Raw genomic sequence first — 27,997 nt, forward strand, 5'->3', positions numbered from 1 at the left:
TATTCTAACACTCCTTGAGCAAAAAAAGTTTATTATTTTTTCCCAAATTATAAAAATTATACATGCAAAATATGGCATTAGGGTGGCACAGAAAAATATAAAAAGAAAATTAAAAGTATCCATTAACACTCTATTTCCTAGAATTAACAGCTGGTATACCTATCACTGAATTTCTATCATGTACATATATAGCTTTTCTGTATTTGGATGTTATTTCCATGTACATTGTTAATGGCATCCAGGTTTTTAGAAGGACATTATGCTGGGGTTTTCATATACAAATCAGGGTTGAGTTGTTGTTTCTTGTTTTTCCTGGGCTTGGTGACCTTGAAGAAGAAAGAAATGAAGTTAGAGCAGGTGAGATGTAGCTAATTCTGACTTTCTCTCTGCACTGACGCTGTCCTCCAACCACCAGTTGCATCCCGTTCTCGTAAGGTTCTTCTCACTCTCCCCTGTCCCCTTCAATGAATTCCTGTCCTTTGAGTCACCTCCCACATTGGCTGAGACCCTAAAATGAGATAGTCACTCACCCACAGCATGAGTGCACATGGAAGGGCAGGAGAGAGAGGAAGGAGCAGGTGTACGCAATGCCAAGAGTTGAAGGGACGGTTCTCACGGGGAAGACAGGTGGGAGGAGGGTGTGAGTCTGGAATGGAAAGGCTGGAAGGTTTGAAAGACTCAGAACTGGAGATATCTAAGACTCTGGGCCTTGCTGTGGGTCTGGATGTGTCAATCTTTGATCTATTTCACTCTGGTACTAGCCTTTGAGGGTCTTCCCACAATCTCACATGGACAAAGAGCGTGGACTTAGTCCTGGAGGACCAATACTCTCTGTCTGTGTAGACCAGTCTGTGTATCTCATTAAAGGCAAGTTACTTTGTGTTGAGGTACTCAGGGGCACTCTTGATAATTTAGGTCTGGTGTGAGCTCTGTTTGCCTTCCTCTGGGATAGATGGCATTTCCCCCATATTAAAACTGATGAACCTGAAGTTTCTGGTGCTTAACTTCACCAGCAGCTAGAAAATCACAGAGCTAGGTTTTGAAAGAAATCGGCCTTAATGAAGCCCAAATTTACTATATAATCTCCCTGCTTTGATGCATTCAACCAATTTTGTAATATTTAGCTAGGTATTATATCCTTTGAAGGCTTCTCTGGGGTTTCTCTCTCCAACACAATTCAAAACCTCCTTCTTTAAAGAAAGAAAGAATGATAGAAAGGGCAGTCATAAGTCTTCCACATTGGAAGAATGCTATTCCCCAGAAGTCCCCACCTTGATGAAGCTGTGAGTTACAGATCTCAGCTGTCTTGGATCCCCACTTAGTTCAAAGCAGATGAGTGTGAGTTTATCGCCTTTCTCACAGTTGACTTTGGTCAGTCGTCCATACACCAAGACGTCCATCGTCCCCGTATCATCTTGTATTTCATACAAAGTCATGCATTGATCCAACACCATTTTCTGCAAAAGAAAATCAGCATGCTCCTCCTCAGAACTGGATCAGGTTCCACGTCCATGAGAAACACAGGGTGTGGGTGGAAACTTTTGTCTCCGACAGGCTAATATGAACTGGAGGTCCGGAAGGAGGCATAGCACATAGCTTAAGATGTTTTGTTCAGAGGATTCTCCTTATGATTCTGAGAAGGATTGCCACTAATTCTCATTAAGTGGATTATGTCATTTCAGTCTGTACTTCTTTCCTGTCCATTCTCTACTCCCTCTTCCCAATCTGTCCAAATCCAGAATCTCGATCATCTAGTCCCATTGTTCTAGGTTCCTTCTTGCTCACTGTACTCATTAATTCTGCAAATGCACCTGTGTGCACAGCCACTTACACAGAGGGCACAGGAGACAACACAGGTAGAAGGAAAAAGCTGCATTTCAGGGCAGAATCATCTGTCGATTTCCTACTCTGGTTGTCACAACCAGCATCCAAGTTTGGGAGGGCAATTCTTTATTCACAATCACGTTAAGCTGTCATTGAAAGGGATGAGACAGAACTCAAACAAAATCATAAGGATATGTGTACTGATAGAAAGTCTGCACTGTTCTGGACCAGAGTACCTGTGAATGGATCATAGCATCTGCCAAAAACCAAGGATTTGGGGAAATCTCTTTCCGTAGAACTTACATGGCATTGCCTTCGGAAGAGGAATGTGAAGAGTTTTTCTAGCCCGTATCCTGAAGTGGGAAGGTTCTACCCAACTACCCTGGTCATTGGAGCCTTGAGTTCCTGTGTTTCAGAAGTGAACCAAACTCCACTTGGCAAGTTCAGACCTTTAAATTCGGGGGTTATAGATGAAATAGTACAAAACAATGGTGTGGGCTTACCTTATGCACCTGATACACCCCACTCACAAATGTTCCTGGCTCTTCCAAGCGAAGCTCCTTGATTTTAGGAGTTGCATTTGCATTTTGGATCAGTCTGCTTGAGACCTCCATCTTTCGGTCAGCACTGACATCAGACACAGAAGAGACATTGTACACCTCCAGGAACCCGTTGCGGCCAATATAATCCGCTAAGGTGATGACTCTCTTTGGTATGAACTTGTCCTTCAGGCCGACATGAAAAACCTTCACTCGAAAGAACTGGCTCTCAGTAACCACAGTGGCGTGAAACATCCTTCTCTCCTCGTCTGTGATGTCATATGCGAATGGCTCTGTGGCTTTCAGCACCATCACTTCCTTGGCGCATGTCTGTAAACCCTCTTCTCTGGAAGCTTTTGTAGGTACAGACTTCAATCTTGGTTTCTACTTGGAAGTACACATCAGAAAGTGGCCCAGTTAAGAAAGGGAATACACAGTCCTTTCTAGTGACAGCCACCTTAAGCTTAATGTTGAGCCTCCAGAAAGGCTCAGATTGGATGGATTTGGGGGAAAAAATGAGCTAGAGAGAGAGAGCTGACCTAGTATAAGGTAGCTAGTGGAAGACATGGAAGAATTACATGTAATTGTACTTATTTTCTTCATCATTTCATACATTTGGGAGGAATATTATTTTTTCTGTTAAAGGCATTAACCCAAGATAAAGAAACAACAACAACAACAAAACAACATTTCTCTGAGGAGAGCTCTGGAGAGCATAGAGGAAGAGGAAAATAGCCATGCTGTTGTGAAGGGATTCCCATTAGACATGAAGATAAATATATTATCTTAATTTACCAATCAGCATTTTAGTGAGCAAAGTAAGATAGCAGTAAGGAAGAAAATAAATCACCCTAACAGCCCTGGCAGTGAACGGCTCTAGTCAGAAATCACAGATTTCATCTGGAACCAGTCCCGGTAGATGTCACAATTGAAAGAGGGAAACCGTGAGCCCTTTTCCAAGAAGGGCTGTGCTAAAAAGAGATTAGTTAAGCAATCACTGGAGAAGCTCATGAACTTCCCTGATTTAGAAATGTTCTGGCTCCAGACTTGAACAGTAGAAGAATGAGCCTTCTGAAGACATGCTTCCTTGGCATAGAATTATTTGAACCCAATGATTCTAAAAAACAGCAGCATAGAAAAAGCTCTACAGAGAGAATAAAAATTCCCCTAAATGTTAAAGCTTTAGATCGCAAAGCCTGGATTTGAATCCAGCACCAAGTAAATGCCTAGTGCGCAGAAATGTCATCAGCACTGTCTTTCCATGGTTTTTCAGAGGCCTGTAGTCTGCTCCAATAAACAGATATTTCATGCTTTGTGTTGACCCTGTTGGTGGAATCTTTGTTAGAGGGATAGCCTTGTAAAAGAAATTTCTGCATTTGGGTAAGCCACATATACTCAGTAATCTCATTGACAGGATCATGCTGAGCTATTGCCTTTTAAAACTCAGCTATCATAAACTGGCATGACGAGAGTGGGGCTTGGAGGCTGAGGAAATATTGGTTTGGATAATATTTTGAAAGCATAAGCAGGTCATTTTCTCTCAGAGTATATTCTCCACTTCCCACCTTGTTCATAAATCATGCTTTTCTGTGCTATTCCCTTCATCATAGCAGAAATTGAAGGTGATAGTGATCTGTTTCTGGCTTTGAACCCAAAAGGCAAACCGAACGCACACCCTAGAGAAAATTGTTGGGAGTCTCCATGATGAATAACAACAAGGCTTTCATTCTCACCTAATGAAGCACCGACTGAAAGGTCAGACACCTTTTTGAAGGCCTCCTGTGCAGGTGGTCAGACCCCAGGGAAACACTGAGTCCATGGTGTGTTTATGTGTAAGAGGCTAAGGCACAGAGGAGCCTCCTGGGGTCCTGGTGCTCCATGGAGGATTCAGGGCAGCAGAAGGATTCTGACAGGAGGAAAAGTGACTGTGTCCCATGTATAGGCAGATGGGGACATAGAAAGTCACTTCCATAGAAAGTCACTTCTAAGCCAATACTCTACCCCCAAGGGTAGGCAACCACCATGGTCATGTCACGGTGGGACGGAGGTGAGCTAGGCGGGAGGGCATGCCTGCCTGTGCACTTGCCTCTCCATTCTAGTCTAGTCTTTCTCTAGAATCTGAGGTTATTCTCCCATAAAAGGAGAAGGCACACTCATTATAGTGGTGATAAACGCTGGAAAAGAAAAATGAAGGGACTCGTGAAATCGAGCAGAGGAAAGATGTGATGTATTGTTGGAGGCACATCAGTGAGGACCTGCCCGGTGGGGAGGGGAAGCAGTCAGGCTGATGTCTGAAGGTGGGTGTTTCTGGGTCAGTGAAAAGACAGGAGTAATGAATTCCCAACCAGAGAAATATCTTTTGTATACACATTGGACATGGGAGGGAGCCCCTAATGCTGGAAAAGAATCCAGAAGTGTGGTCAATAAGCCAAGAGGAGTGGGACAAAAGGAGACAGGAGACGAGTTACATGCAGTCGTTCATTTTCCCTCCCGTGTTCATCTCTAGTGGTCTGACCATCCCCTATTCTCATTCCTGCACTAAGTCAGTAACCCTCTTGAGATCAGGAATTATTTCAAAACACACACTTTCAAATAGCAAAATACACACTTTCTATTACACTGAAAACTCACCACCTGCATTTAATAAGCTAACAGGTGACTTTTGTTATGTAAGGAAATTATACATAGTAGGGAATTGCTGAGAAGCTCTTTCCAGGTCCTGATGATTCCTGTGCTATGTTGTAGAGAGAGGGACAAGTACGGGGAGAGCAAGACGGTACCTTGGTCGAGAAACTGCTGCCCGGGGTTGATGGAGGCATCCAAGGAGGCGGAGAGAAGGACCCAGGTGACAGGGCACCCATGACGGAAGGTTGTCCAAGCTGACCCCATTCCGGCATTGGCTGCATCATCTCAAATTTTTCAATTTTTATGGTTTGGGTTTCCATTTTCTGAAAATAGTTTTTTTCTCCCTGGTTAGTTGTCAGTATCAGGTGAACCACAATCCCTCTCTTCCTTCACCTCTCTCTCTCTCTCACTCTCCTCTCTCTCTCTTTTTGTCTTTCTGTCTCTCCGTCACACACTCACACACACACACACACACACCAGGATCTTCAATCTGGAATACTAGCACAGAAGGATACCTCCGTCTGCTCTCTGGCTTGGACCCCAACCAGGGTACAAACATCCCTCTGCAAATTTTAACCACACAGATGTTTGAACTTTCTTTGGAATGCTAGGCAATTCTAGTTCCACCTCTGCTTCCAAGGGCCCTATGTCAAGCTCCTCAAGACGACATGTGGATCGTGGCCTGGTAGAAAACCCTACCTGGCTCCAATGGAAACCAGTCTCAGAACTACTTGGCTGAACTTCGGGATGTTTCATTAGCCAAGTTTTTCACTGCCTTGTGCTTCGGCAAATAAGCAAATTGGTTCCTATCTCCTGTCCTTCAGGTCAGGAAAACCTGTGAATGCTTTGTTTTCCATGCCAGTGAGATTCCCCCCGTTCATCATTCCAGAGGCCGGATTCTGCACCAGGCCACCAAATCCCTCAGAGATCTCAAGGGCAGACAAACCCAATGAGGATTTCCCGCAAGCTTTCCAAGGCCCTGGACTTTTATGACCATTTAAGGAAGTGCAGAAGGTGTCTGTAAACTCATTTGTCTTGACTACCTTTACTGTTACTAACGAAAGCCCTTTTGGACCATCCTGCATCCAATATGCACGTGCCACCATTCTTGCCACTTTTAGCATCGATTTGACTAGTTCAGCAACTGTGACTTGTGGATAAAGTTGTAGATGTGGGAGCTTCTGGAATACCTGCCTCTGGCAGGAGGCTTCCTGATTAGAACACCGTCGGACCAACCCCCACACCTCATTCCTCTTTTGCAGGAGTACAGAGCCTGGCTGTGGAAACAAGTCCACCCATGACGCTGGTTATTCACACATTAGAGGCATTAAAAAAATATTGTAACATCCGCATAGCTACGTGGATTCGGTTTGTGCCCATGAAGAGCTCACGTGTTCACACTCTGACACTCACTGTCTGTGTGACCTTTGCAGAACGTGTTTAACCTCTAGGAACCACAGTTTTCTCAGAGGTGAAATGGCCCTAACAACAGCACCCTGAGTGATAAATAACGAATGCTGTTATAAAGACGAGATGAGATCACGGACACAGAACACACAGGTTCCGGGGTCTAACACACTACATAGGCAACATAGCCATGTCGGTCTTGTCACCGCTATTTCACACTCTGTTTAGAGATTTTGGTCGGCTCTGATCTACAGATGCCTCATGTTGTATGTGGGTCCCTCCTGGTGGCATGGGAAATACTTCCCTAAAGTAGCTTCTCTATTCCGTTCTGCCACAGGTAGCAATTTATCCCAAGACAACCTTATCTTGATATTCCCTCAAAATCAGTGACACTGAAAGCTTCTATGATAGCAGTAGGATTTAGATGCTGAAAATATTTTTTCAAGTTTATTTCTTCATTTTAAGTGAAGGAGAGTGAGAATGCAAAGAGAGAGAGAGAGGAGAGAGAGAGTGAAAGAGAGAGGGAACGTGTAGGGTAGGGGAGGCAGAGAGATAGGGAGAGAGCAAATCTCAAGTCAACGTTTCACTGTCAGTCCAGAGCCCAACGTAGGGCTTGATCTCAAAAGCTGTGAGGTCATGACCTGAGCAGAGATCAGGAGTTGGATGTTCTATCGGTTGAGCCACCCAGGCACCCCTAGATGCTGAAAATATTCTTTTTGACTGGATAATATGAGAAAATAATAATTGGTTTCTTTTCCTTCATCACCCTTCCCTGTTGTAGAATCATGATGTCCTGAGCTGTTTGCTTTAGAAGAGACGTAGCTGTAGGAATCAAGAGCAAAACTGTCTACGCCTGGTTTGGGGGAAAGTTGAACGGATCCCACACGGTAGAGAAAATCATTGGGAGACCCCATGATGAATCAGAGCAACATTTTTGTGCTCACCTAACGAAGAAAAGACTGAGCAATCAGACACGCGTTTTCTTCCTGTACAGGTGGCTGGACCCGAGGGAGGAATTCACTACATGTGTGTTTATGTGCAGAGGCTGAGGGAGCCGATGAGCCTCCGTGGTCCTTGGGCTCCAAGGAGGATTCAGGGCAGGAGAACTTTGCTCATGGGAGTAGAAAATCTCATGAGAGTCATTTGTTTAAGGAGTCATCTGAGTAGGCCGACGGGGACTTTGAAAGTGTCATTTCCAAGCCAGTATGCTTGGCAAAAATAGCGTTATCCTGAGTTGTGTGCATGTGTCATTGTCATAGGAGAGAGACAGCGGCTGTGGTTATTGTCATTGTTGTGTAATGAATTTTACATAGTAGGAGAATTGCTGAGAAGCTCTTTCCAGGTCCTGATGATTCCTGTGCCTGTTGTAGAGAGAGGAACAAGTACAGGGAAGAGCAACATGGTACCTGGGTCGAGAAACTGCTGCCCGGGGTTGGTGGAGGCATCTGAGGAGGCTGAGAGAAGGTCACAGGTGACAGGGCACCTGTAACGGAAGGTTGTCCAAGCTGACCCCATTCTTGCTTTGGCTGCGTCGTCTCAGATTTTGCAGTATTTGTGTTTTGCGTTTTCTTTTTCTGAAAGTAGTTTTACCCTTGGTCAATAGTTTTCAATATCTGATGAGTCACAATCTCTCTCTCTCTCTCTCTCTCTCTCTCTCGCCGCACACACACACACCTGAGGATCTTTACTCTGGTATACTAGCACATATAGGATATGTCCTGTTGCTCTCTGTCTTGGACCCCAACCAGGGTACAAACATCCCTCTGCAAATTTTAACAACACAGATGATTGAATTTTCATCGGAATGCTAGGCAATTCTAGTTCCACCTCTGCTTCTAAGGGCCCCATGTCAAGCTCCTCAAGACAACACGTGGATCGTGGCCTGGTAGAAAACCCTACCTGGCTCCAATGGAAACGAGTCTCAGAACTACTTGACTGAAAATGGTATGTTTTCTCCACCATGTTTTTCACAGCCTTATGGTTCAGCAAATAAGCAAATTGGTTCCTACTCCTGTCCTTCAGCTCAGGAAACCCTGTGAATGCTTTGTTTTCCATGCCAGTGAGATTCCCCCTATTCATCATCCAGAGGCAGGATTCTGCACCAGGCCACTAAATCCCTCAGAGATCTCAGGGACAGACAAACCCAATGAGGATTTCCCCCACGCTTTCCCAGGATCTGGACCTTTATGATCATTTAAGGAATTGCAGAAAGAGTCTGTAAACTCGTTTGTCTTGACTACCTTACTTTTACTAACGAAAGCCCTTTTGGACCATCCTGCATCCGATATGCACGTGCCACTATTCTTATCACTTTTAGCATCCATTTGACCAGTTCATCAAGTGTCACTTGCGGATAAAGTTGTAGATGAGAGAGCTTCTGGAATACCTGCCTCTGGCAGGCGGCTTCCTGATTAGAACACTGTCGGACCAACCCCCATACCTCATTCCTCTTTTGCAGGAGTACAGAGCCTGGCTGTGGAAACAAGTCCACCCATGACACTGGTTATTCACACATTAGAGGCATTAAAAAAATATTGTAACATCCGCATAGCTACGTGGATTCGGTTTGTGCCCATGAAGAGCTCACGTGTTCACACTCTGACACTCACTGTCTGTGTGACCTTTGCAGAACGTGTTTAACCTCTAGGAACCTCAGTTTTCTCAGAGGCGAAATGGCCCTAACAACAGCACACTGAGTGATAAATAGTGAATGTTGTAATAAAGACAAGATGAGATCACGGACACAGAGCACCAGATTCCGGGGTCCAACACACTACATGTGCAATACACAGCCATGTCGGCATTGTCACCGCTTTTTCATGATCTACTTAGAGATTTTGGTCTGCTCTGATCTGCAGATGTCTCTGTTGTAATGTGGGTCTCTCCTGATGGCATGGGAAATACTTCCCTAAAGTAGATTCTCTATTCACTTCTGCCACAGGTAGCAATTTGTCCCAAGACAACCTTAACTTAATATTCCCTCAAAATCAGTGACACTGAAAGCTTCTATGATAGCAGTAGGATTTAGATGCTGAAAATATTTTTTCAAGTTTATTTCTTCATTTTAAGTGCAAGGGAGTGAGAATGCAAAGAAAGAGAGAGAGGGGGGAGAGAGAGAGGGAACGTGTAGGGTATGGGGGCAGAGATGGGGAGAGAATGAACCTCAAGTCGACTCTTCACTCTCAGCCCAGAGCCCAATGTAGGGCTTGATTTCAAAAGCATGAGGTCATGACCTGAGCAGAGATCAGGAGTTGGATGTTCTTTCGGTTGAGCCACCGAGGCACCCCTAGATGCTGAAAATATTCTTTTTGACTGGATAATATGAGAAAATAATAATTGATTTCATTTCCTTCATCACCCTGTCCTTTGTAGAATCACGATGTCCTGAGCTGTTTGCTTTAGAAGAGATGTAGCTGTCAGAATCAAGAGCAAAACCGGTCTATGCCTGGTTTCAGGGTAAAAGTTGAACAGATCCCACACGGTAGAAAAAATCATTGGGAGACCCCATGATGAATCAGAGCAAGATTTTTGTGCTCACCTAACGAAGAAAAGACTGAGCAGACACACGTTTTGTTCCTGTACAGGTGGCTGGACCCCAGGGAGGAATTTACTACATGTGTGTTTATGTGCAAGAGGCTGAGGGAGCTGATGAGCCTCCGTGGTCCCCCTGCTCCAAGGAGGATTCAGGGCAGGAGAACTTTGCTCATGGGAGTAGAAATTCTTATGGGAGTCATTTGTTTAAGGAGTCATCTGAGTAGGCCGACGGGGACTTTGAAAGTGTCACTTCCAAGCCAGTATGCTTGGCAAAAGTAGTGTTACCCTGAGGTGTGCGCATATGTCATTGTCATAGGAGAGAGACAGCGGCTGTGGTTATTGTCATTGTTGTGTAATGAATTTTACATAGTAGGAGAATTGCTGAGAAGCTCTTTTCACTTCCTGATGATTCCTGTGCTAAGTTGTAGAGAGAGGAACAAGTATGGGGAAGAGCAAGACGGTACCTGGGTGGAGAAACTGCTGCCCGGGGTTGGTGGAGGCATCCGAGGAGGCTGAGAGAAGCTTGCAGGTGACAGGGCACCTGTCACTGCAGGTTGTCCAAGCTGACCCCATTCCAACGTTGGCTGCGTCGTCTTCGATTTATCACTGCTTGTGGCTTTAGTTTTTCTTTTCTGAAAGTAGTTTTTTCCCCTGGTCAATAGTTTTCAATATCTGATGAGCCACAATCTCTCTCTCTCTCTCTCTCTCTCTCTCTCTCTCTCTCACTTTCCCACTCCACTGCTCACTCTCCTCACCCCTTCCTCCTCTCTGTCTGTCTGTGTGTCTCTCTCTCCCCGCACACTCACACACACACAAACACACCCCAGGTTCTTCACTCTGGAATGCTAGCACATATAGGATACCTCCTTCTGCTCTCTGGCTTGGACCCCAACCAGGGTACAAACATCCCTCTGCAAATTTCAGCCACACATGATTGAACTTTCTTTGGAATGCTAGGCAATTCTAGTTCCACCTCTGCTTCCAAGGGCCCTATGTCAAGCTCGTCAAGACGACACGTGGATCGTGGCCTGGTAGAAAACCCTACCTGGCTCCAATGGAAACCAGTCTCAGAACTACTTGGCTGTACTTCGGGATGTTTCATTAGCCAAGTTTTTCACTGCCTTGTGCTTCGGCAAATAAGCAAATTGGTTCCTATCTCCTGTCCTTCAGGTCAGGAAAACCTGTGAATGCTTTGTTTTCCATGCCAGTGAGATTCCCCCCGTTCATCATTCCAGAGGCAGGATTGTGCACCAGGCCACCAAATCCCTCAGAGATCTCAAGGGCAGACAAACCCAATGAGGATTTCCCCCAGGCTTTCCCAGGACCTGGCAGGAGGCTTCCTGATTAGAACACTGTCGGACCAACCCCTACACCTCATTCCTCTTTTGCAGGAGTACAGAGCCTGGCTGTGGAAACAAGTCCACCCATGACTCTGGTTATTCACACATTAGAGGCATTAAAAAAATATTGTAACATCCGCATAGCTACGTGGATTCGGTTTGTGCCCGTGAAGAGCTCACGTGTTCATGCTCTGACACTCACTGTCTGTGTGACCTTTGCAGAACGTGTTTAACCTCTAGGAACCGCAGTTTTCCCAGAGGCAAAATGGCCCTAACAACAGCACCCTGAGTGATAAATAATGAATGCTGTTATAAAGACAAGATGAGATCACGGACACAGAGCACACAGGTTCCGGGGTCCAAAACACTAGGTCGGCAATACATAGCCATGTCGGCATTGTCACTGCTATTTCACGATCTACTTAGAGATTTTGGTCTGCTCTGATCTACAGATGCCTCATGTTGTATGTGGGTCCCTCCTGGTGGCATGGAAAATACTTCCCTAAAGTAGCTTCTCTATTCCGTTCTGCCACAGGTAGCATTTGTCCCAAGACAACCTTATCTTGATATTCCCTCAAAATCAGTGCTGAAAGCTTCTATGATAGCAGTAGGATTTAGATGCTGAAAATATTTTTTCAAGTTTATTTCTTCATTTTAAGTGGAAGGGAGTGAGAATGCAAAGAAAGAGGAAGAGAGAGGGAAGAGAGAGAGAGAGTATGTGAGAGAGAGAGACAGAGAGAGGGAACGTGTAGGGTATGGGGGCAGAGAGATGGGGAGAGAACGAATCTCAAGTCAACTTTTCACTCTCACCCCAGAGCCCAAACTAGGGCTTGATCTCAAAAGCTGTGAGGTCATGACCTGAGCAGAGATCAGGAGTTGGATGTTCTATCGGTTGTATCACTGAGGCACCCCTAGATGCTGAAAATATTCTTTTTGACTGGATAATATGAGAAAATAATAATTGATTTCATTTCCTTCAACACCCTGCCCTGTTGCAGAAATGCGATGTCCTGAGCTGTTTGCTTTAGAAGAGATGTAGCTGTAGGAATCAAGAGCAAAACTGGTCTATGCCTGGTTTGGGGGAAAGTTGAACGGATCCCACACGGTAGAGAAAATCATTGGGAGACCCCATGATGAATCAGAGCAAGATATTTGTGCTCACCTAACGAAGAAAAGACTGAACAATCAGACACACGTTTTGTTCCTGTACAGGTGGCTGGACCCCAGGGAGGAATTCACTACATGTGTGTTTATGTGCAAGAGGCTGAGGGAGCTGATGAGCCTCCGTGGTCCTTGGGCTCCAAGGAGGATTCAGGGCAGGAGAATTTTGCTCATGGCAGTAGAAATTCTCATGGGAGTCATTTGTTTAAGGAGTCATCTGCGTAGGCCGACGGGGACTTTGAAAGTGTCACTTCCAAGCCAGTATGCTTGGCAAAAGTAGCGTTATCCTGAGCTGTGTGCATATGTCATTGTCATAGGAGAGAGACAGCGGCTGTGGTTATTGTCATTGTTGTGTAATGAATTTTACATAGTAGGAGAATTGCTGAGAAGCTCTTTCCAGGTCCTGATGATTCCTGTGCTATGTTGTAGAGAGAGGAACAAATACGGGGAAGAGCAAGACGGTACCTGGGTGGAGAAACTGCTGCCCGGGGTTGGTGGAGGCATCCGAAGAGGCTGAGAGAAGCTCGCAGGTGACAGGGCACCTGTCACTGCAGGTTGTCCAAGCTTATCCCCTTCTGTCGTTGGCTGCGTCGTCTTTGATTTATCACTGCTTGTGGCTTTAGTTTTTCTTTTCTGAAAGTAGTTTTTTCCCCTGGTCAATAGTTTTCAATATCTGATGAGCCACAATCTCTCTCTCTCTCTCTCTCACTTTCCCACTCTCCTGCTCACTCTCCTCTCTCCTACCTCCTCACTGTCTGTCTGTCTGTCTGTGTGTCTCTCTCTCCCCTGCACACTCACACACCCACACACCCCCCAGGATCTTCACTCTGGAATACTAGCACATATAGGATACCTCCTTCTGCTCTCTGGCTTGGATGCCAACCAGGATACAAACATCCCTCTGCAAATTTCAACCACACAGATGATTGAACTTTCATTGGAATGCTAGGCAATTCTAGTTCTATCTGCTTCCAAGGGCCCTATGTCAAGCTCCTCAAGATGACACGTGGATCATGGCCTGTTAGAAAACCCCACCTAGCTCCAATGGAAACCAGTCTCAGAACTACTTGGCTGAACTTCGGGATGTTTCATTAGCCAAGTTTTTCACTGCCTTGTGCTTGGGCAAATAAGCAAATTGGTTCCTACTCCTGTCCTTCAGCTCAGGAAACCCTGTGAATGCTTTGTTTTCCATGCCAGTGAGATTCCCCCCGTTCATCATTCCAGAGGCCGGATTCTGCAGCAGGCCACCAAATCCCTCAGGGATCTCAGGGACAGACAAACCCAATGAGGATTTCCCCCAGGCTTTCCCAGGACCTGGACTTTTATGACCATTTAAGGAATTGCAGAAAGACTCTGTAAACTCATTTGTCTTGACTACCTTTACTTTTACTAACGAAAGCCCATTTGGACCATCCTGCATCTGATATGCACGTGCCACCATTCTTGTCACTTTTAGCATCCATTTGACCAGTTCATCAAGTGTCACTTGTGGATAAAGTTGTAGATGAGGGAGATTCTGGAATACCTGCCTCTGGCAGGCGGCTTCCTGATTAGAACACTGTCGGACCAACCCCCACACCTCATTCCTCTTTTGCAAGAGGACAGAGCCTGGCTGTGGAAACAAGTCCACCCATGACGCTGGTTATTCACACATTAGAGGCATTAAAAACTATAGTAACATCTGCATAGCTACGTGGATTTGGTTTGTGCCCATGAAGAGCTCACGTGTTCACGCTCTGACACTCACTCTCTGTGTGACCTTTGCAGAACGTGTTTAACCTCTAGGAACCTCAGTTTTCTCAGAGGCGAAATGGCCCTAACAACAGGGCCAATAATAATGGCCCTGAGTGATAAATAACGAATGCTGTTATAAAGATGAGATGAGATCACGGACACAGAGCACACATGTATGGGGTCCAACACACTACGTGGGCAATACACAGCCATGTCGGCATTGTCACTGCTATTTAACGATCTACTTAGAGATTTGGTCTGCTCTGATCTGCAGATGCCTCATGTTGTATGTGAGTCCCTCCTGGTGGCATGGGAAATACTTCCCTAAAGTAGCTTCTCTATTCCGTTCTGCCACAGGTAGCATTTGTCCCAAGACAACCTTATCTTGATATTCCCTCAAAATCAGTGCTGAAAGCTTCTATGATAGCAGTAGGATTTAGATGCTGAAAATATTTTTTCAAGTTTATTTCTTCATTTTAAGTGGAAGAGAGAGAGAATGCAAAGAAAGAGAGAGAGAGAGGAGAGAGAGAGAGTGAGAGAGTGAAAGACAGAGGCAATGTGTGGGGTATGGGGGCAGAGAGATGGGGAGAGAACGAATCTCAAGTCGACTCTTCACTCTCAGCCCAGAGCCCAAACTAGGGCTTGATCTCCAGGCTGTGAGGTCATGACCTGAGCAGAGATCAGGAGTTGGATGTTCTATCGGTTGAACCACTGAGGCACCCCCAGATGCTGAAAATATTCTTTTTTGACTGGATAATATGAGAAAATAATAATTGATTTCATTTCCTTCAACACCCTGCCCTGTTGCAGAAACGCGATGTCCTGAGCTGTTCGGTTTAGAAGAGATGTAGCTGTCGGAATCAAGAGCAAAACCGGTCTATGCCTGGTTTCGGGGTAAAAGTTGAACGGATCCCACATGGTAGAGAAAATCATTGGGAGACCCCATGATGAATCAGAGCAAGATATTTGTGCTCACCTAACGAAGAAAAGACTGAACAATCAGACACACGTTTTGTTCCTGTACAGGTGGCTGGACCCCAGGGAGGAATTCACTACATGTGTGTTTATGTGCAAGAGGCTGAGGGAGCCGATGAGCCTCCGTGGTCCTTGGGCTCCAAGGAGGATTCAGGGCAGGAGAACTTTGCTCATGGCAGTAGAAATTCTCATGGGAGTCATTTGTTTAAGGAGTCATCTGCGTAGGCCGACGGGGACTTTGAAAGTGTCACTTCCAAGCCAGTATGCTTGGCAAAAGTAGCGTTATCCTGAGCTGTGTGCATATGTCATTGTCATAGGAGAGAGACAGCGGCTGTGGTTATTGTCACTGTTGTGTAATGAATTTTACATAGTAGGAGAATTGCTGAGAAGCTCTTTTCACTTCCTGATGATTCCTGTGCTAAGTTGTAGAGAGAGGAACAAGTATGGGGAAGAGCAAGAGGGTACCTGGGTCGAGAAACTGCAGCCCGGAGTTGGTGGAGGCATCTGAGGAGGCTGAGAGAAGGTCGCAGGTGACAGGGCACCTGTCACTGCAGGTTGTCCAAGCTTATCCCCTTCCGGCGTTGGCTGCGTCGTCTTCGATTTATCACTGCTTGTGGCTTTAGTTTTTCTTTTCTGAAAGTAGTTTTTTCCCCTGGTCAATAGTTTTCAATATCTGATGAGCCACAATCTCTCTCTGTCTCTCTGTCTCTCTGTCTCTCTCTCTCTCTCTCTCTCTCACTTTCCCACTTTCCTGCTCACTCTCCTCTCCCCTTCCTCCTCTCTGTCTGTGTGTCTCTCTCTCCCCGCACACTCACACACCCACACACCCCCCAGGATCTTCACTCTGGAATACTAGCACGTATAGGATACCTCCGTCTGCTCTCTGGCTTGGACCCCAACCAGGATACAAACATCCCTCTGCAAATTTCAACCACACAGATGTTTGAACTTTCTTTGGAATGCTAGGCAATTCTAGTTCTACCTCTGCTTGCAAGGACCCTATGTCAAGCTCCTCAAGACGACACGTGGATCGTGGCCTGGTAGAAAACCCTACCTGGCTCCAATGGAAACCAGTCTCAGAACTACTTGGCTGAACTTCGGGATGTTTCATTAGCCAAGTTTTTCACTGCCTTGTGCTTCGGCAAATAAGCAAATTGGTTCCTATCTCCTGTCCTTCAGGTCAGGAAAACCTGTGAATGCTTTGTTTTCCATGCCAGTGAGATTCCCCCCGTTCATCATTCCAGAGGCAGGATTGTGCACCAGGCCACCAAATCCCTCAGAGATCTCAGGGACAGAAAAACCCAATGAGGATTTCCCCCAGGTTCTCCCAAGTCCTGGACTTTTATGATCGTTTAAGGAAATGCAGAAGGAGTCTGTAAACTCGTTTGTCTTGACTACCTGTCCTTTTAATAACGAAAGCCCATTTGGACCATCCTGCATCCAATATGCACGTGCCACCATTCTTGTCACTTTTAGCATCCATTTGACCAGTTCATCAAGTGTCACTTGTGGATAAAGTTGTAGATGAGAGAGCTTCTGGAATACCTGCCTCTGGCAGGCGGCTTCCTGATTAGAACACCGACAGACCAACCCCTACACCTCATTCCTCTTTTGCAGGAGTACAGAGCCTGGCTGTGGAAACAAGTCCACCCATGACGCTGGTTATTCACACAAGAGGCATTAAAAAAATATAGTAACATCTGCATAGCTACGTGGATTCGGTTTGTGCCCATGAAGAGCTCACATGTTCACGCTCTGACACTCACTGTCTGTGTGACCTTTGCAGAACGTGTTTAACCTCTAGGAACCTCAGTTTTCTCAGAGGCGAAATGGCCCTAACAACAGCACCCTGAGTGATAAATAACGAATGCTGTTATAAAGATGAGATGAGATCACGGACACAGAGCACACAGGTTCCGGGGTCCAACACACTACGTGGGCAATACACAGCCATGTCGGCATTGTCACTGCTATTTAACGATCTACTTAGAGATTTGGTCTGCTCTGATCTGCAGATGCCTCATGTTGTATGTGAGTCCCTCCTGGTGGCATGGGAAATACTTCCCTAAAGTAGCTTCTCTATTTGCTTCTGCCATAGGTAGCAATTTATCTCAAGACAACCTTATCTTGATATTCCCTCAAAATCAGTGACACTGAAAGCTTCTACGATAGCAGTAGGATTTAGATGCTGAAAATATTTTTTCAAGTTTATTTCCTCATTTTACGTGCAAGAGAACGAGAATGCAAACAGAGAGAGAGGAGAGAGAGAGAGAGAGAATGTGTGGGGTGGGGGGGCAGAGAGATGGGGAGAGAGTGAATCTCAAGTTGACTCTTCACTCTCAGCCCAGAGCCCAGTGCAAGGCTTGATCTCAGAAGCTGTGAGGTCATGACCTGAGCAGAGATCAGGAGTTGGATGTTCTACGGATTGAGCTACTGAGGCAACCCTAGATGCTGAAAATATTCTTTTTGACTGGATAATATGAAAAAATAATAATTGATTTTTTTTCCCTCTCCAGATTTTTCACTTATTCACCCTGTCTAGTTCTTGAAACATGATGTTTTGAGCTGTTTGCTTCTGGAAACACAGGGATCAAAGGTAATATTTGTCTGCATCTGGTTTTGGGGAAACAAAAGGAACAGAACCCACACCTGAAGAAAATCGGTGGGAGACCCTGTGATGAATCAGAGCAAGGCTTTCCTGCTCATCTAATGAGATACAGGTGGACGGTAGACCCATTTTTTGCAAGCTTCCTGTGCAGGTGGCTGGACCCCGTGGAAAAACTGACTGCATGATGTGTTTAAGGGAAGAGGCTGAGTCGGCAGATGAGCCTTCCCGGGGTCCCTGTTCTCTAAGACGTTTAAGGGCAGTGCGAGGATTCTCCCACAATAGAAGTGGCTGTGTCCCATATATAAGCAGGTGGGGACTGAGAAACTGTCACTTCCAAGCCAGGATGCAGGGTCAAAGCAGAGTTATCTTGAGATGTGCACATATGTCATTGTCCTAGCAGAGACACAGCGGCTGAGTTTTCAGTGACTGGAGAAGGACACATCCGCGGCCATCTGGGCCTGGGATCCAACAGGCACAGGCAGCTAGCTCCATCCCATGCATAAATCCTGGGGACCCTGGGTAGGGATGATGAGTTTGGGGTGCTGACAATAGTACGATCCACAAGACACAACTTGAGAAAGATGTCTTTAGGGAGTTTGTCCTCAAGTGCTATGTGTGTGTTGGGGCCGGGGTACAGCCTGGGTCAGAGGGCAGCTTGGGGCTTGGGTGACAAACTACATTAGAGAATAGTGATTCAAGTGTTGCCTGGCTCATTCCTCAGGTGGGTATTCCTGTGGTATTTGCCACAGAATGGACATTATATCTCCCGAGTGTAGGCAGCCACCGTGGTCATGTCAGGGTGGGACGGAGGTCCGCTGGGAGGGAGGGGATACACACGTGTGCACTCACTTCTCCACCTCGCCTGGTCTTTCCCTATAATCTGAGGTCATGGTCCCATAATAGGAGAACTTACACTCATTAGAGTGGTGATAAATGCTGGAAAAAAATCAAAGGACCCGTGACAGCCAGCAGTGGGAAGATGTGATGTGTTGTTGGGGGCACATCAGTGAGGACTTGCTGGGGTGAAGGGAGTCAGGCTGGGGTCCGAAGGTGGGTGTATCTGGGCCGGTGAAAAGACAAGCGTCATGAATTCCAAACCATCGAGATGGCTTATGTTTACACACGTGACGTGGGAGGGAGCCCCGAATGCTGGAAATGACTCCAGATGTATGGTCAATAAGCCAAGGGGAAAGGGACAAAAGGAGACAGGAATGCAGGGTATAAACACCCTCTCATGTTCATCGTTAATGGTCCGGCCACCCCCTACCCCTACTCCTGCACCAAGTCGGTAACCCACTTGAGTTTCGGAATTATTTCAAAATGCATACTTCAAATAGCAAAGGATCTCTACTACACTGGAATCTCACTACCTGTATTTGATAAGCTAATGAGTGATTATTGTTATCTAAGGAAATTGTACATAGTAGGGAGTTACCTAGAAGCTCTTTATAGGTCCTGATGATTCCTGTACTAGGTTGTAGAGAGAGGAACAAGTACGGGGAAGAGCAAGACGGTACCTTGGTCGAGAAACTGCAGCCCGGAGTTGGTGGAGGCATCTGAGGAGGCTGAGAGAAGCTCGCAGGTGACAGGGCACCAGTGACGGAAGGTTGTCCAAGCTGACCCCATTCTGATGTTGGCTGTGTCTTGTTAGATTTATTATTGCTTGTGGTTTTAGTTTTCCTTTTCTGAAAGTAGATCCCAACCCTCTGGGTAATGGTTTGCAGTTTGAGGTAAACGTTATTTCTACTGAGCCAATCAGTTTTTTATTACTAGATTATAAAGATACTAAAACTTCTGTTTCAGGAAACAGGGGACCACATGGAGTCCGTCCTCTGAGAGATGACGGGAGGTGTGCAGCCCACAGTGATGGGAGTTTCACACAACAGCTGGGAATCTCCCCTCCTCCCTGTGGCCCGAAGGATGCTGCACCAGGATTTGGAAAATCTAGAATTGAATTGTGTCTCTTTGGTGAGCTGCCCTCCTGGTGAGACTTCCCTTTATCCCACATGTAAAGAGGGGTTCTGACTCCACATCTCCTTCCCACGGAGTTAGACACACGAGTTATAGTGAACACAGTTCTGAAACATAACGGGTGATGGCCAACTACGGGTAGGTGATTGTTCACTATGGATTTGTTGACTCCAAACCTCATTTTCATTCTGCCCCTGGAATCCCTTTTTTCTTGATTCTTCTACTTGCAGGTTGAGAAATGAAGGAAGAGCTAAGTGCTCCCAGGAAGCTAATCAGGGGAAGAGCCATAGGGGAAGCTTCTTCAGCGGGACCTTTTGCATCTTACCTTCGACACAAGTGTATCATCCACTGGCCGTGAAGCCTTGTTTGCGGTGGATGTCGACTCGTCAGTACTGGACGCCTCCTGCTTTCTTTTCTTCCCTGGAGCCAGTCCCTGAGTTTTGTACTTCTTCATAACTGAGGCAGCAAAGAGAACATGGTAAATCCAAAGAGGCCCGTCTAGGGCAACTGCATCACATTCGGCGCTATTTCCTCGGAGCTCCTGCCTGTGGGTCTGAGGTGGCGTTTCTGTCCCCCCTGTGTCCATCAACCAGCCAGCCCGGCTGCAGGTGCTGACTCAGTCTCGGATGGTCTCCTTCCTTCCCCACGGGCACAAGCCCACCCCTCCATCGTCCGGACTCCCGGGAACCTCAGTCAAACCCTCTTCCAACCCATTTATCCTATATTTTCCTTTTAAGAATATTAAGTTTTCAAAATGCCGATGGTGGGTTAACTCCTCTGGAAGGCAGAGAAAGGAAATCCGATCTAATTAGTGACGTGACAAACTGGTGATGCTTGACTTTTTAAAATATGTTTTTTTACCAGGCAGTGATTTTACGGGAGGCAATGGTTTCACATCTGCGAGAGAGGAGTTTTTCTTTAAGCACTGCCTCACGTTTGTTGCTAGGGAATAGAGTAACGGTGGGATAAATGTGAGGGAGCAGTACACCCACCGTCTGCAGTATTTTTAAGCGTCACAATTTTTTCCTAATTTTGCCATCACCCTGTAACCATCGTAATGTGGGGGAAGCCTCAGCCTTTGTCGTCAACTCCTGCTTTTTTTCTTTACCCACGCCCCCCAAATACACCCTGTAGAATACAGTGCCCCCCTTTGTAGGAAAGGAATTGTTCGACCTGTCAACCTGTTGGCGCTCAAAGGGCCACCTCATCTGGGCAACTGAGTCGTAAATTGGCAAAGGGATCTCCCCGCTGTGCCGACACCAGGGCTCTGCTGGGCACAGAGGGCGGGCACATGGACAGTGAGGGCTCCTCTGCATTACCTTTTCTCTTCTCATTTTTAATAGTTTTCACTGTGTCTTCTAGTCCTTCTATGTCTTTGAGCAGCCTCAGGAGTTCGTTCACACAGAGAATCCCCCGGAACTTCTTGTGCATCATGTCAGCAATCTTGACCTTGGTATATTCTTCTTTCATTTTTGGAGTCAGTCCCAAATCAGAGTCCAGCAGGGACTTAACCATGCTAAACTGGTCGTCATTGAGGGGCTGAAGCCCTTTCAGCAGAAGAATTCTCTTGCATTCTGTCTCCATCTCTCAAGGTCTGTCTAAGCAGGGGAAAAATACCATAGGGCGTTACATTCTCATCGGAACAATTTAAAAGCCTGGTTGTGTCTATGTGGGTGAGTGGCCCATGTCAAGGTGTTGTCCTTGAGTGTGTGTGACAAAGACCAGGTGCATCACTGTGCAAAATGGGTTGAGATCTGCTGCATTCAGAACTTCTTTTTTTAAAAAAAATTTTTTTTTAAATGTTTATTTATTTTTGAGACCATGCGAGAAACAGAGTGCAAGCAGCAGAGGGGCAGACAGAGGGAGACACAGAATCCGAAGCGGGCTCCAGGTGCCGAGCCGTCAGCCCAGAGCCCGACGCGGGGCTCGAACCCACAAACTGTGGGATCATGACCTGAGCCGAAGTTGGACACTTAACCGACGGAGTCACCCAGGCGCCTGCATTCAGAACTCCTAAGAAAGTCTTTTCATTTAATAATGACAGTTGTGTCGGGTCAGGGCAGGTGTGGTGGCAGGAGGTCTGGAAAGAGGTCGTGCTTTCTGTGCGTGGAGTGTGGGCTGTACGGTGTCACAGGGCACCTGCTCCCGGCAGCCATCCCCTACTGGGGCTGCGGTGTCTCCCTGGATGTCTGCTCGCTGGCTCCTGACCCTGTTACCCTCTCTGATGGCCGAGTGGACCGCAGTCTCTCACCCTCCGTGACTGTCCCCGCCACCGGGCGCTCGCTTCCACACCAGGGACCCGCCCATGTCCACCTGCCTTCCTCTAGCCAGTCCCTCTAGCGTCCCCTCTCCTTGGGGCTTGGGCATGTCCTCTGTGTCCTCTGCGCCCTTGTCCCCTGCTGGCCTTCTACCTGCTTCCTCGTGCACAATCACGGCATTTTTTTTCTGGGACCATTTAGTAGTCCTCTCACTGGAGTTCTACACTCCGGCTAGAGCAGGAACACTGCACTCCTTTGGCGCAATTATTTAGCAGTTCCTTGATTTTACCCTTCTAGGCTGAATTCCTCTGAACAGTTCTTTCAGAGAGCCAGATGTCCCTCTATCCAGCCATGGCTCTGTCCCACTTGACAGCCGCCAAGAATTCCCCGGTTTGTTTTTGAAATTTTTCTTGCTCCCCACCCTCGCTTGGAGAGCCTTGAATAATCTGCATCTTTTTTTTTTTTTTTTTTTTTTTTTACATCTGTGCCTTTTGTAATTCTTGCGGCTTATGCTCCAGAAATATACAACCCATCTCGCCTCTTCATGCATCAGGACTTTGCTAATTCCCTCCCTGCTGCCTACCAAGCTGCTCTCGCCTTTCTTCCTCCGACTGACTCCTCGGAGCCCTCAGGACTCCGCTGAGGCTTTGTCTTCCAAAAGTCACCAGAGTCCCCCTGTTGGACCGAGGGTCCCGCCTCTGGGCCCCTTTAGCACCTCTTGTACTTCCTCTATGGCACTCAGTACATGGTGCAGGTTCCACTTTTCTGTTTAAATTCATCAATTGTTCTTATTCGGGCACCGTGTGTTTGTGTAGCTTCTGTATAATTAGCATGTTCAAATCCCCAGGGCTGTGAATGATTCCTTCCTGCGAGGGTACGAGATCCTCGGATTGGTCAGGCTCATGGATTGAAGGATAAACCCACAAGATGGCTTACAGCAGAACTGAAGATCGTTAACAACAAGGTAAAAACTCTGAAAGCTTCCAGAAATGAAGAGCAGATTACCTGTAAAGATTCAAGGAGCAGCCTGAATCTGACACTCAACAGCAAAGCTGTCCACCAACAGTAAAACAGGGTAATTTTCAAATAGTATTTGTTCAAATTCCATATCTGTTTCAAAGCTGAATAGTGTTTAAAATGAAATTTTTGTGTGTGTGGTATATATGAGTGTGACAACATAATTCGTTTGCAAAATAAGATACAATACGATATAAGGTGACAGGAGGCTAGGTCTAATCTTTGTTCATTCCTCTTAAATATGAACGTGCATACTGTATTTCCAAAATATTAGTGTGTTTGAATTTAGAATAACCATCCAGACCCCTCTTGGGTTTCTAGTATTACAGTATTTGTTTTTGTGTCTTGTTTGTTTGTTTCTATTTTTTTAATGTTTGTTTATTTTTGAGAGAGAGGGAGAGAGAGCATGAGCAGGGGAGGGGCAGGGAGAGAGGGGGACAGAGGATCTGAAGCAGGCTCTGTGCTGACAGCGGAGAACCCCAGGTGGGGCTCAAACTCATGAACCATGAGATCATGACCTGAGCCGAAGTCAGACACCCAACCGACTGAGCCACCCGGGTGCCCTCTAATATTACAGTATTCCAAGTAGGTACACTAAATAGCCTTTCTGAAATGCCCCGATTGTGAATTTCAAAACAGATGCAGCCCCAGGGGTATCAGAAAAGGTACTGCCTACATAGAGGGAGGGCAGAATAATTTTGAGAGCAGAATTCTAAGCTGGCCAAACTGATATTTAAATGTGGGGGCCTCAGAAACTATTCTCTGATATTCAAGACCTTGTGGTTTGTACGACAAAGACCTATAAGGAAACGTCTATTGGAAATGATATTCGATAATGAAAATGACACATAGAGCCCAGAACTACTGCAAGCCAGAGTGAGGACTACCTTGGCGAGGTGTGCCTCTGTCTTACAAAGAAATGCAACTTCGACTAAAGACGAGAGAGACAGGAAGCATATCGACACGGTGGGAGAAGGAAGGAAAGCCAATGGGGCCCTTCGCTAATGTATTTGTCTTAAAGGTCAGATAAAGGTATACGTAAAAACAGAAGCACGAGAAAGGAGCACTCAGAAGTGTCAGAAACGGGAACGAAAGTGGCCGAAGCCAAACTGCACCCCTTAATTATCAGCAGACACAGAAATGGCCCTAACGAGGTAAGTGGAAAGTGTAGTCAAATGGCATTTACACAATCTGCCAATGTATTGTTAACAAAAGATCACTCACTTAAAGGTGGGGAAATAAAAGACAAATATTTCATCATGCGACGAGCAACCAAAAGAAAACCAGCTTATCTATATTAGTGTAGCTTTAAATAGATCTGGAGACAAAAAAAAATATCATCAAAGCACAACACAATGACAAAGCTGACGTCCCAGGGAAATAACACAGTTGTGATTGTGTATTTACTTGCTAATCGAAAATATATATTATTTTTGTTGTGATATCCCTTTATAATGCTATAAATATTATGTAATTTATTTTATAACATGATTCGCCTATAATAATATAAAAATTATATTTGTACTATTATATCGTATGTTTCTCCCCATACATCCACACACACTTGTATATATCATCGTGTATGTAAATTTGACAGACGTACGGGACGAAAACCTCACAATGGCACGGTTTTTATGCGTGATGATTTTAACGCATCTCGCAATTGCGAAATAAAATTTTAAAAAATCAGTAAAGATTTAGAAAATCCGACCAACGCAATCAATAAACATAATTAACGAGGTTTATCTAACATACCCCAAATTCTGAAATCAGCATGAAAAATCTCACACTCTAACGAAAGCAAATGAAATAGTATTATAACAGGCCGTCCAGAAAGTTGCTCAACAATTCTGCAAGCAGGCAATAGAAATCTGTGTATAACTGACTCCCTCCCTCTCCCTTGCATCTTGCCACTAGAAAAAAAGTCAGTAATTTTGAGGGAGGCAGAAAGTAATACTAAAAGGAACTAAAATAATGGCTCTGGAGTATAAGATAAAAATTAAACTGTCTAAAAGAGGTAAAGAAGCCATGTTTTTGCATAACTGTGTCTGTGGAAAGGAAATTTTTCCTGCTGTGTGTGTGTGTGTGTGTGTGTGTACACCTGCATGTGAGTTTTCCAAGATTAGGATAATACCATACAATCAACTCTAAATGCAGATGTGCATTTTACTTCATATTAGGTTATGATACTTTCCTCCTTGTGTTTCTATCTTGACTTTTGCCCGGGACCCTGCCACAGCCACCACGTTTCCTGTGCACCTTCCAGGGAAGGAAACTAAACAGTTTCTCTAAATATAACTCATGGCAGTAGTCACCTAGGGAATAGATTTTAATATCTTCTATAGTCAAAATGTATCTCCCTTTGTTCAGGCCTCAGATGTGGTAGAATGAGAATGTCTGGTTTTTGCCTGAGCTGTAAAGGATTAATTTTGTTTTTCAACGTTTTTATTTATTTTGGGGGCAGAGAGAGACAGAGCATGAACGGGGGAGGGGCAGAGAGAGAGGGAGACACAGAATCGGAAACAGGCTCCAGGCTCTGAGCGGTCAGCCCAGAGCCCGACGCGGGGCTCGAACTCCTGGACCCCCGGACCGTGAGATCGTGACCTGGCTGAAGTCGGACGCTTAACCGACTGGGCCACCCAGGCGCCCCGAGCTGTAAAGGATGAGAATCAAGCTACTGTTGGAGAGTCTGGGTGGCTCAATCGGTGAAAGCACGTGACTCTTGATTGCAGCTCACGTCATGATCTCACGGTTCATGAGTTTGAGCCCTGCTTTGGGTTCTGACCTGACAGCATGGAGCCTGCTCGGGATTCTCTCTCTCTCCCTCTCTCTCTGCCCTTCCCCTACTCTCACTGTCTCTCTTTCTCTCAAAAATACATAAACAAACTTAAAAAAAAATAGAATGAAGCTACTGTTTTCATTTTTCTGACTGTAGTTGATAACCAGCACACCCCCCCCCCCATTCTTTATAACCGCAGCCCCCTGGATGTTTCCTGCTCAGCCAATATCTCTTGACAGAAAGCCCATGGTTCTCACCTTGCTGAAATTCCCCACAAGTCCAGATCTTGAGGTCTTCTTCAGAAATGCAGGGATCACTGCTTATTTTGTTTGAGGAGAAGGATCAATTAGGAAAGCCCTTAGAGACTGAACTGCAAGCTATTATAATCTCCTGAAGGGCACAGGAAAAAGAAGTGTTTTGAAAGATAGCAATCAGAAATGGCACCGTGTAGAGTCACAACTTGACCAGTTTTGGTTTCCTCTCACTGTGCTGTCCCCCAGAGGGAGGTTATGAAACCATCCCGAGACTCCTCCCTCCCCTGTTCTTAGCTTTCGATTTCATTAGTCAGAGAAAATAAACAGCTTCCTTCCCGTAAATACTGAGTCAAGATGAAAAATCAGAGCGAAAATATAATTAAGGGTTTTTGTTACAAATGTCAGGAGAGGGAAGGAGTGTCAACGTTAGAACTTTGTTGTCCCGCAGACTTACGTGCGGGTCCTTAGAAATGATATTCCCTCCAAAAATGTTCAAATGTAGGAGAAGTGAGATGAATCACTGGGCCACTTATCCCTCATTTCCTGTTTTCAGAGTTCTAGGATGAAATGTTGAAAGAGGCATCTCTCTCTACTGCGCCCTTGACTGGACATCCTGCCTATGTGTACAGACAAGTCTGCTATGAAATCATTCTGGGTTTAAATAGTGCCTGAAGCATTCACCCCGTTAGTAAGTGAGGTACTTGGAGGTAGAAGGTACCACAGAGGTAGAAGGTCATTAATATGTGAATCTTTCCTTAGATATATATCAAGGAAGTTGCCCTCTCAACTATGACTAGGCTACTTTGCCTCACTGATTAAGTTAATGGTTACTTGTACTTTCTGCATTATTCACGCATACACATAGCTGGGTAGCAAGTTCATATCATGACAGCGTTGAAGTCTTTGCAAATTCTGGATGAACACTGAACCTCTGGACTGAGATGGGCCTGATTCACCTTTTGTTCCGCAATGGTGTGTTGTTGTTGTTGTTGTTGTTCCCATGAAGGACAGTGGATGCATTCCAGAGTATCGGAAACCCTGAGATATCAAATAAATGGTACCAATCAACTGACATTATGGCTGTAACTCACCAGGTGATCTGCAGGTGGGATGACACAAGGACTGGGATCCCAAAGGACAGATGGGGTTGGTAGATGATCTGAGGTCATCTAAAGAGAAGAAAGCTGATTATTTTAATCCAGACCATAGTCGTGGAGTGGCTAGCTGAAGTCGAGATTTGAGACCATCTGAAAATGCCACCAAAGCATGAGTAAGTCATGGGAAGGCGAAGGGGATCTGGAGGTGTCCGTAAACACCTGTGAATGTTCATTGCTTCTTTTCAAGGCTTTAGGTTGCTGTTTCATGCGGCATGGAGCTGGCCTTAAGGTAAGAGGTGGAGGGGAACACTAGGGAGGTCAGAGAGGGCCCCATCCCAGAGATCAGGGGGTAGAGAACATATGGGAAGAATGACCATATCAGGACATTTTCCTGCTCCTTTTCTTTGCAATCAGGTGATGTAATGTCCCCGATTGGGACTCCTGCACATAACACACAGATTCCTGTCATCAATAAGGACAATTCCGAGCAGTGCTCCATAATTCATACAGTGAAGCTGGAATTTTAATAGCTGAAACAAAGGAATGCTAAAAACGTGTATTTCTTCCTGGCTCACAGGCAGTAGCCAGACATTTGGTGGCTTGTGCGGTGATGCAGAAAGCTCACTAGTACAACATCCAAGAAACCTCGATACGGAGAAAAACGGATAAATTTACGCCAAGTTTTTACTGTTTCAAGTATTAATTCACATGGTCAAAATCCCCAGGAAAAGTCCCCACTGGATTGACTTTCCGTGGGCCAAAGCTAACACACTGGTTTTTGTGAATACAGTTTTATTGGGGCACAGAAATACTCATTTATTTATGCATTGTCTACGTCTGCATTCCTGGTGCCACTGAAGAGCCGACGAGCCAC

General features: G+C 45.7%; 1 protein-coding gene and 2 long non-coding RNA genes across 9 annotated transcripts in view; 2 read left to right on the forward strand and 1 right to left on the reverse strand.

Annotated features, from left to right (window-relative positions):
* LOC125155138 (uncharacterized) overlaps positions 1 to 20,086 on the forward strand; it is a 34,585-nt gene extending 14,499 nt beyond the window's left edge. The window contains exons 2-4 of the long non-coding RNA XR_007148054.1: positions 17,656 to 17,735; positions 19,551 to 19,715; positions 19,949 to 20,086. This is a non-coding gene — a long non-coding RNA (uncharacterized LOC125155138). The remainder of the gene's footprint in view (positions 1 to 17,655; positions 17,736 to 19,550; positions 19,716 to 19,948) is intronic.
* On the reverse strand, positions 12 to 26,278 carry LOC125155135 (gamma-interferon-inducible protein 16-like). 7 transcript variants are annotated; one of them, XM_047840002.1, is made up of 13 exons: positions 26,030 to 26,277; positions 21,038 to 21,312; positions 20,044 to 20,174; positions 19,265 to 19,432; positions 15,605 to 15,772; positions 12,896 to 13,063; positions 10,394 to 10,561; positions 7,802 to 7,969; positions 5,144 to 5,311; positions 2,328 to 2,747; positions 1,272 to 1,457; positions 531 to 646; positions 12 to 326 (listed from the first exon to the last, which is right to left on the reverse strand). In XM_047840002.1, the coding sequence occupies exons 2-13, from the start codon at positions 21,300 to 21,302 to the stop codon at positions 272 to 274; spliced, it is 2,181 nt and encodes a 726-aa protein (XP_047695958.1). In that variant the 5' UTR covers positions 21,303 to 21,312; positions 26,030 to 26,277; the 3' UTR covers positions 12 to 271. The 7 variants fall into 7 exon arrangements, with proteins under 7 accessions (XP_047695958.1, XP_047695957.1, XP_047695960.1 ...); XM_047840001.1 differs by having other exon boundaries at positions 21,038 to 21,316; XM_047840004.1 differs by lacking the exon at positions 12,896 to 13,063 and having other exon boundaries at positions 21,038 to 21,316; positions 26,030 to 26,278.
* LOC125155137 (uncharacterized) lies at positions 20,078 to 27,997 on the forward strand. The gene is made up of 4 exons (XR_007148053.1): positions 20,078 to 20,196; positions 22,824 to 23,051; positions 24,015 to 24,147; positions 27,121 to 27,997. It is a non-coding gene; the product is annotated as an uncharacterized LOC125155137 (long non-coding RNA).

This window comes from Prionailurus viverrinus, chromosome F1 (assembly GCF_022837055.1).
Source record: "Prionailurus viverrinus isolate Anna chromosome F1, UM_Priviv_1.0, whole genome shotgun sequence".
NCBI lineage: Eukaryota > Metazoa > Chordata > Mammalia > Carnivora > Felidae > Prionailurus > Prionailurus viverrinus.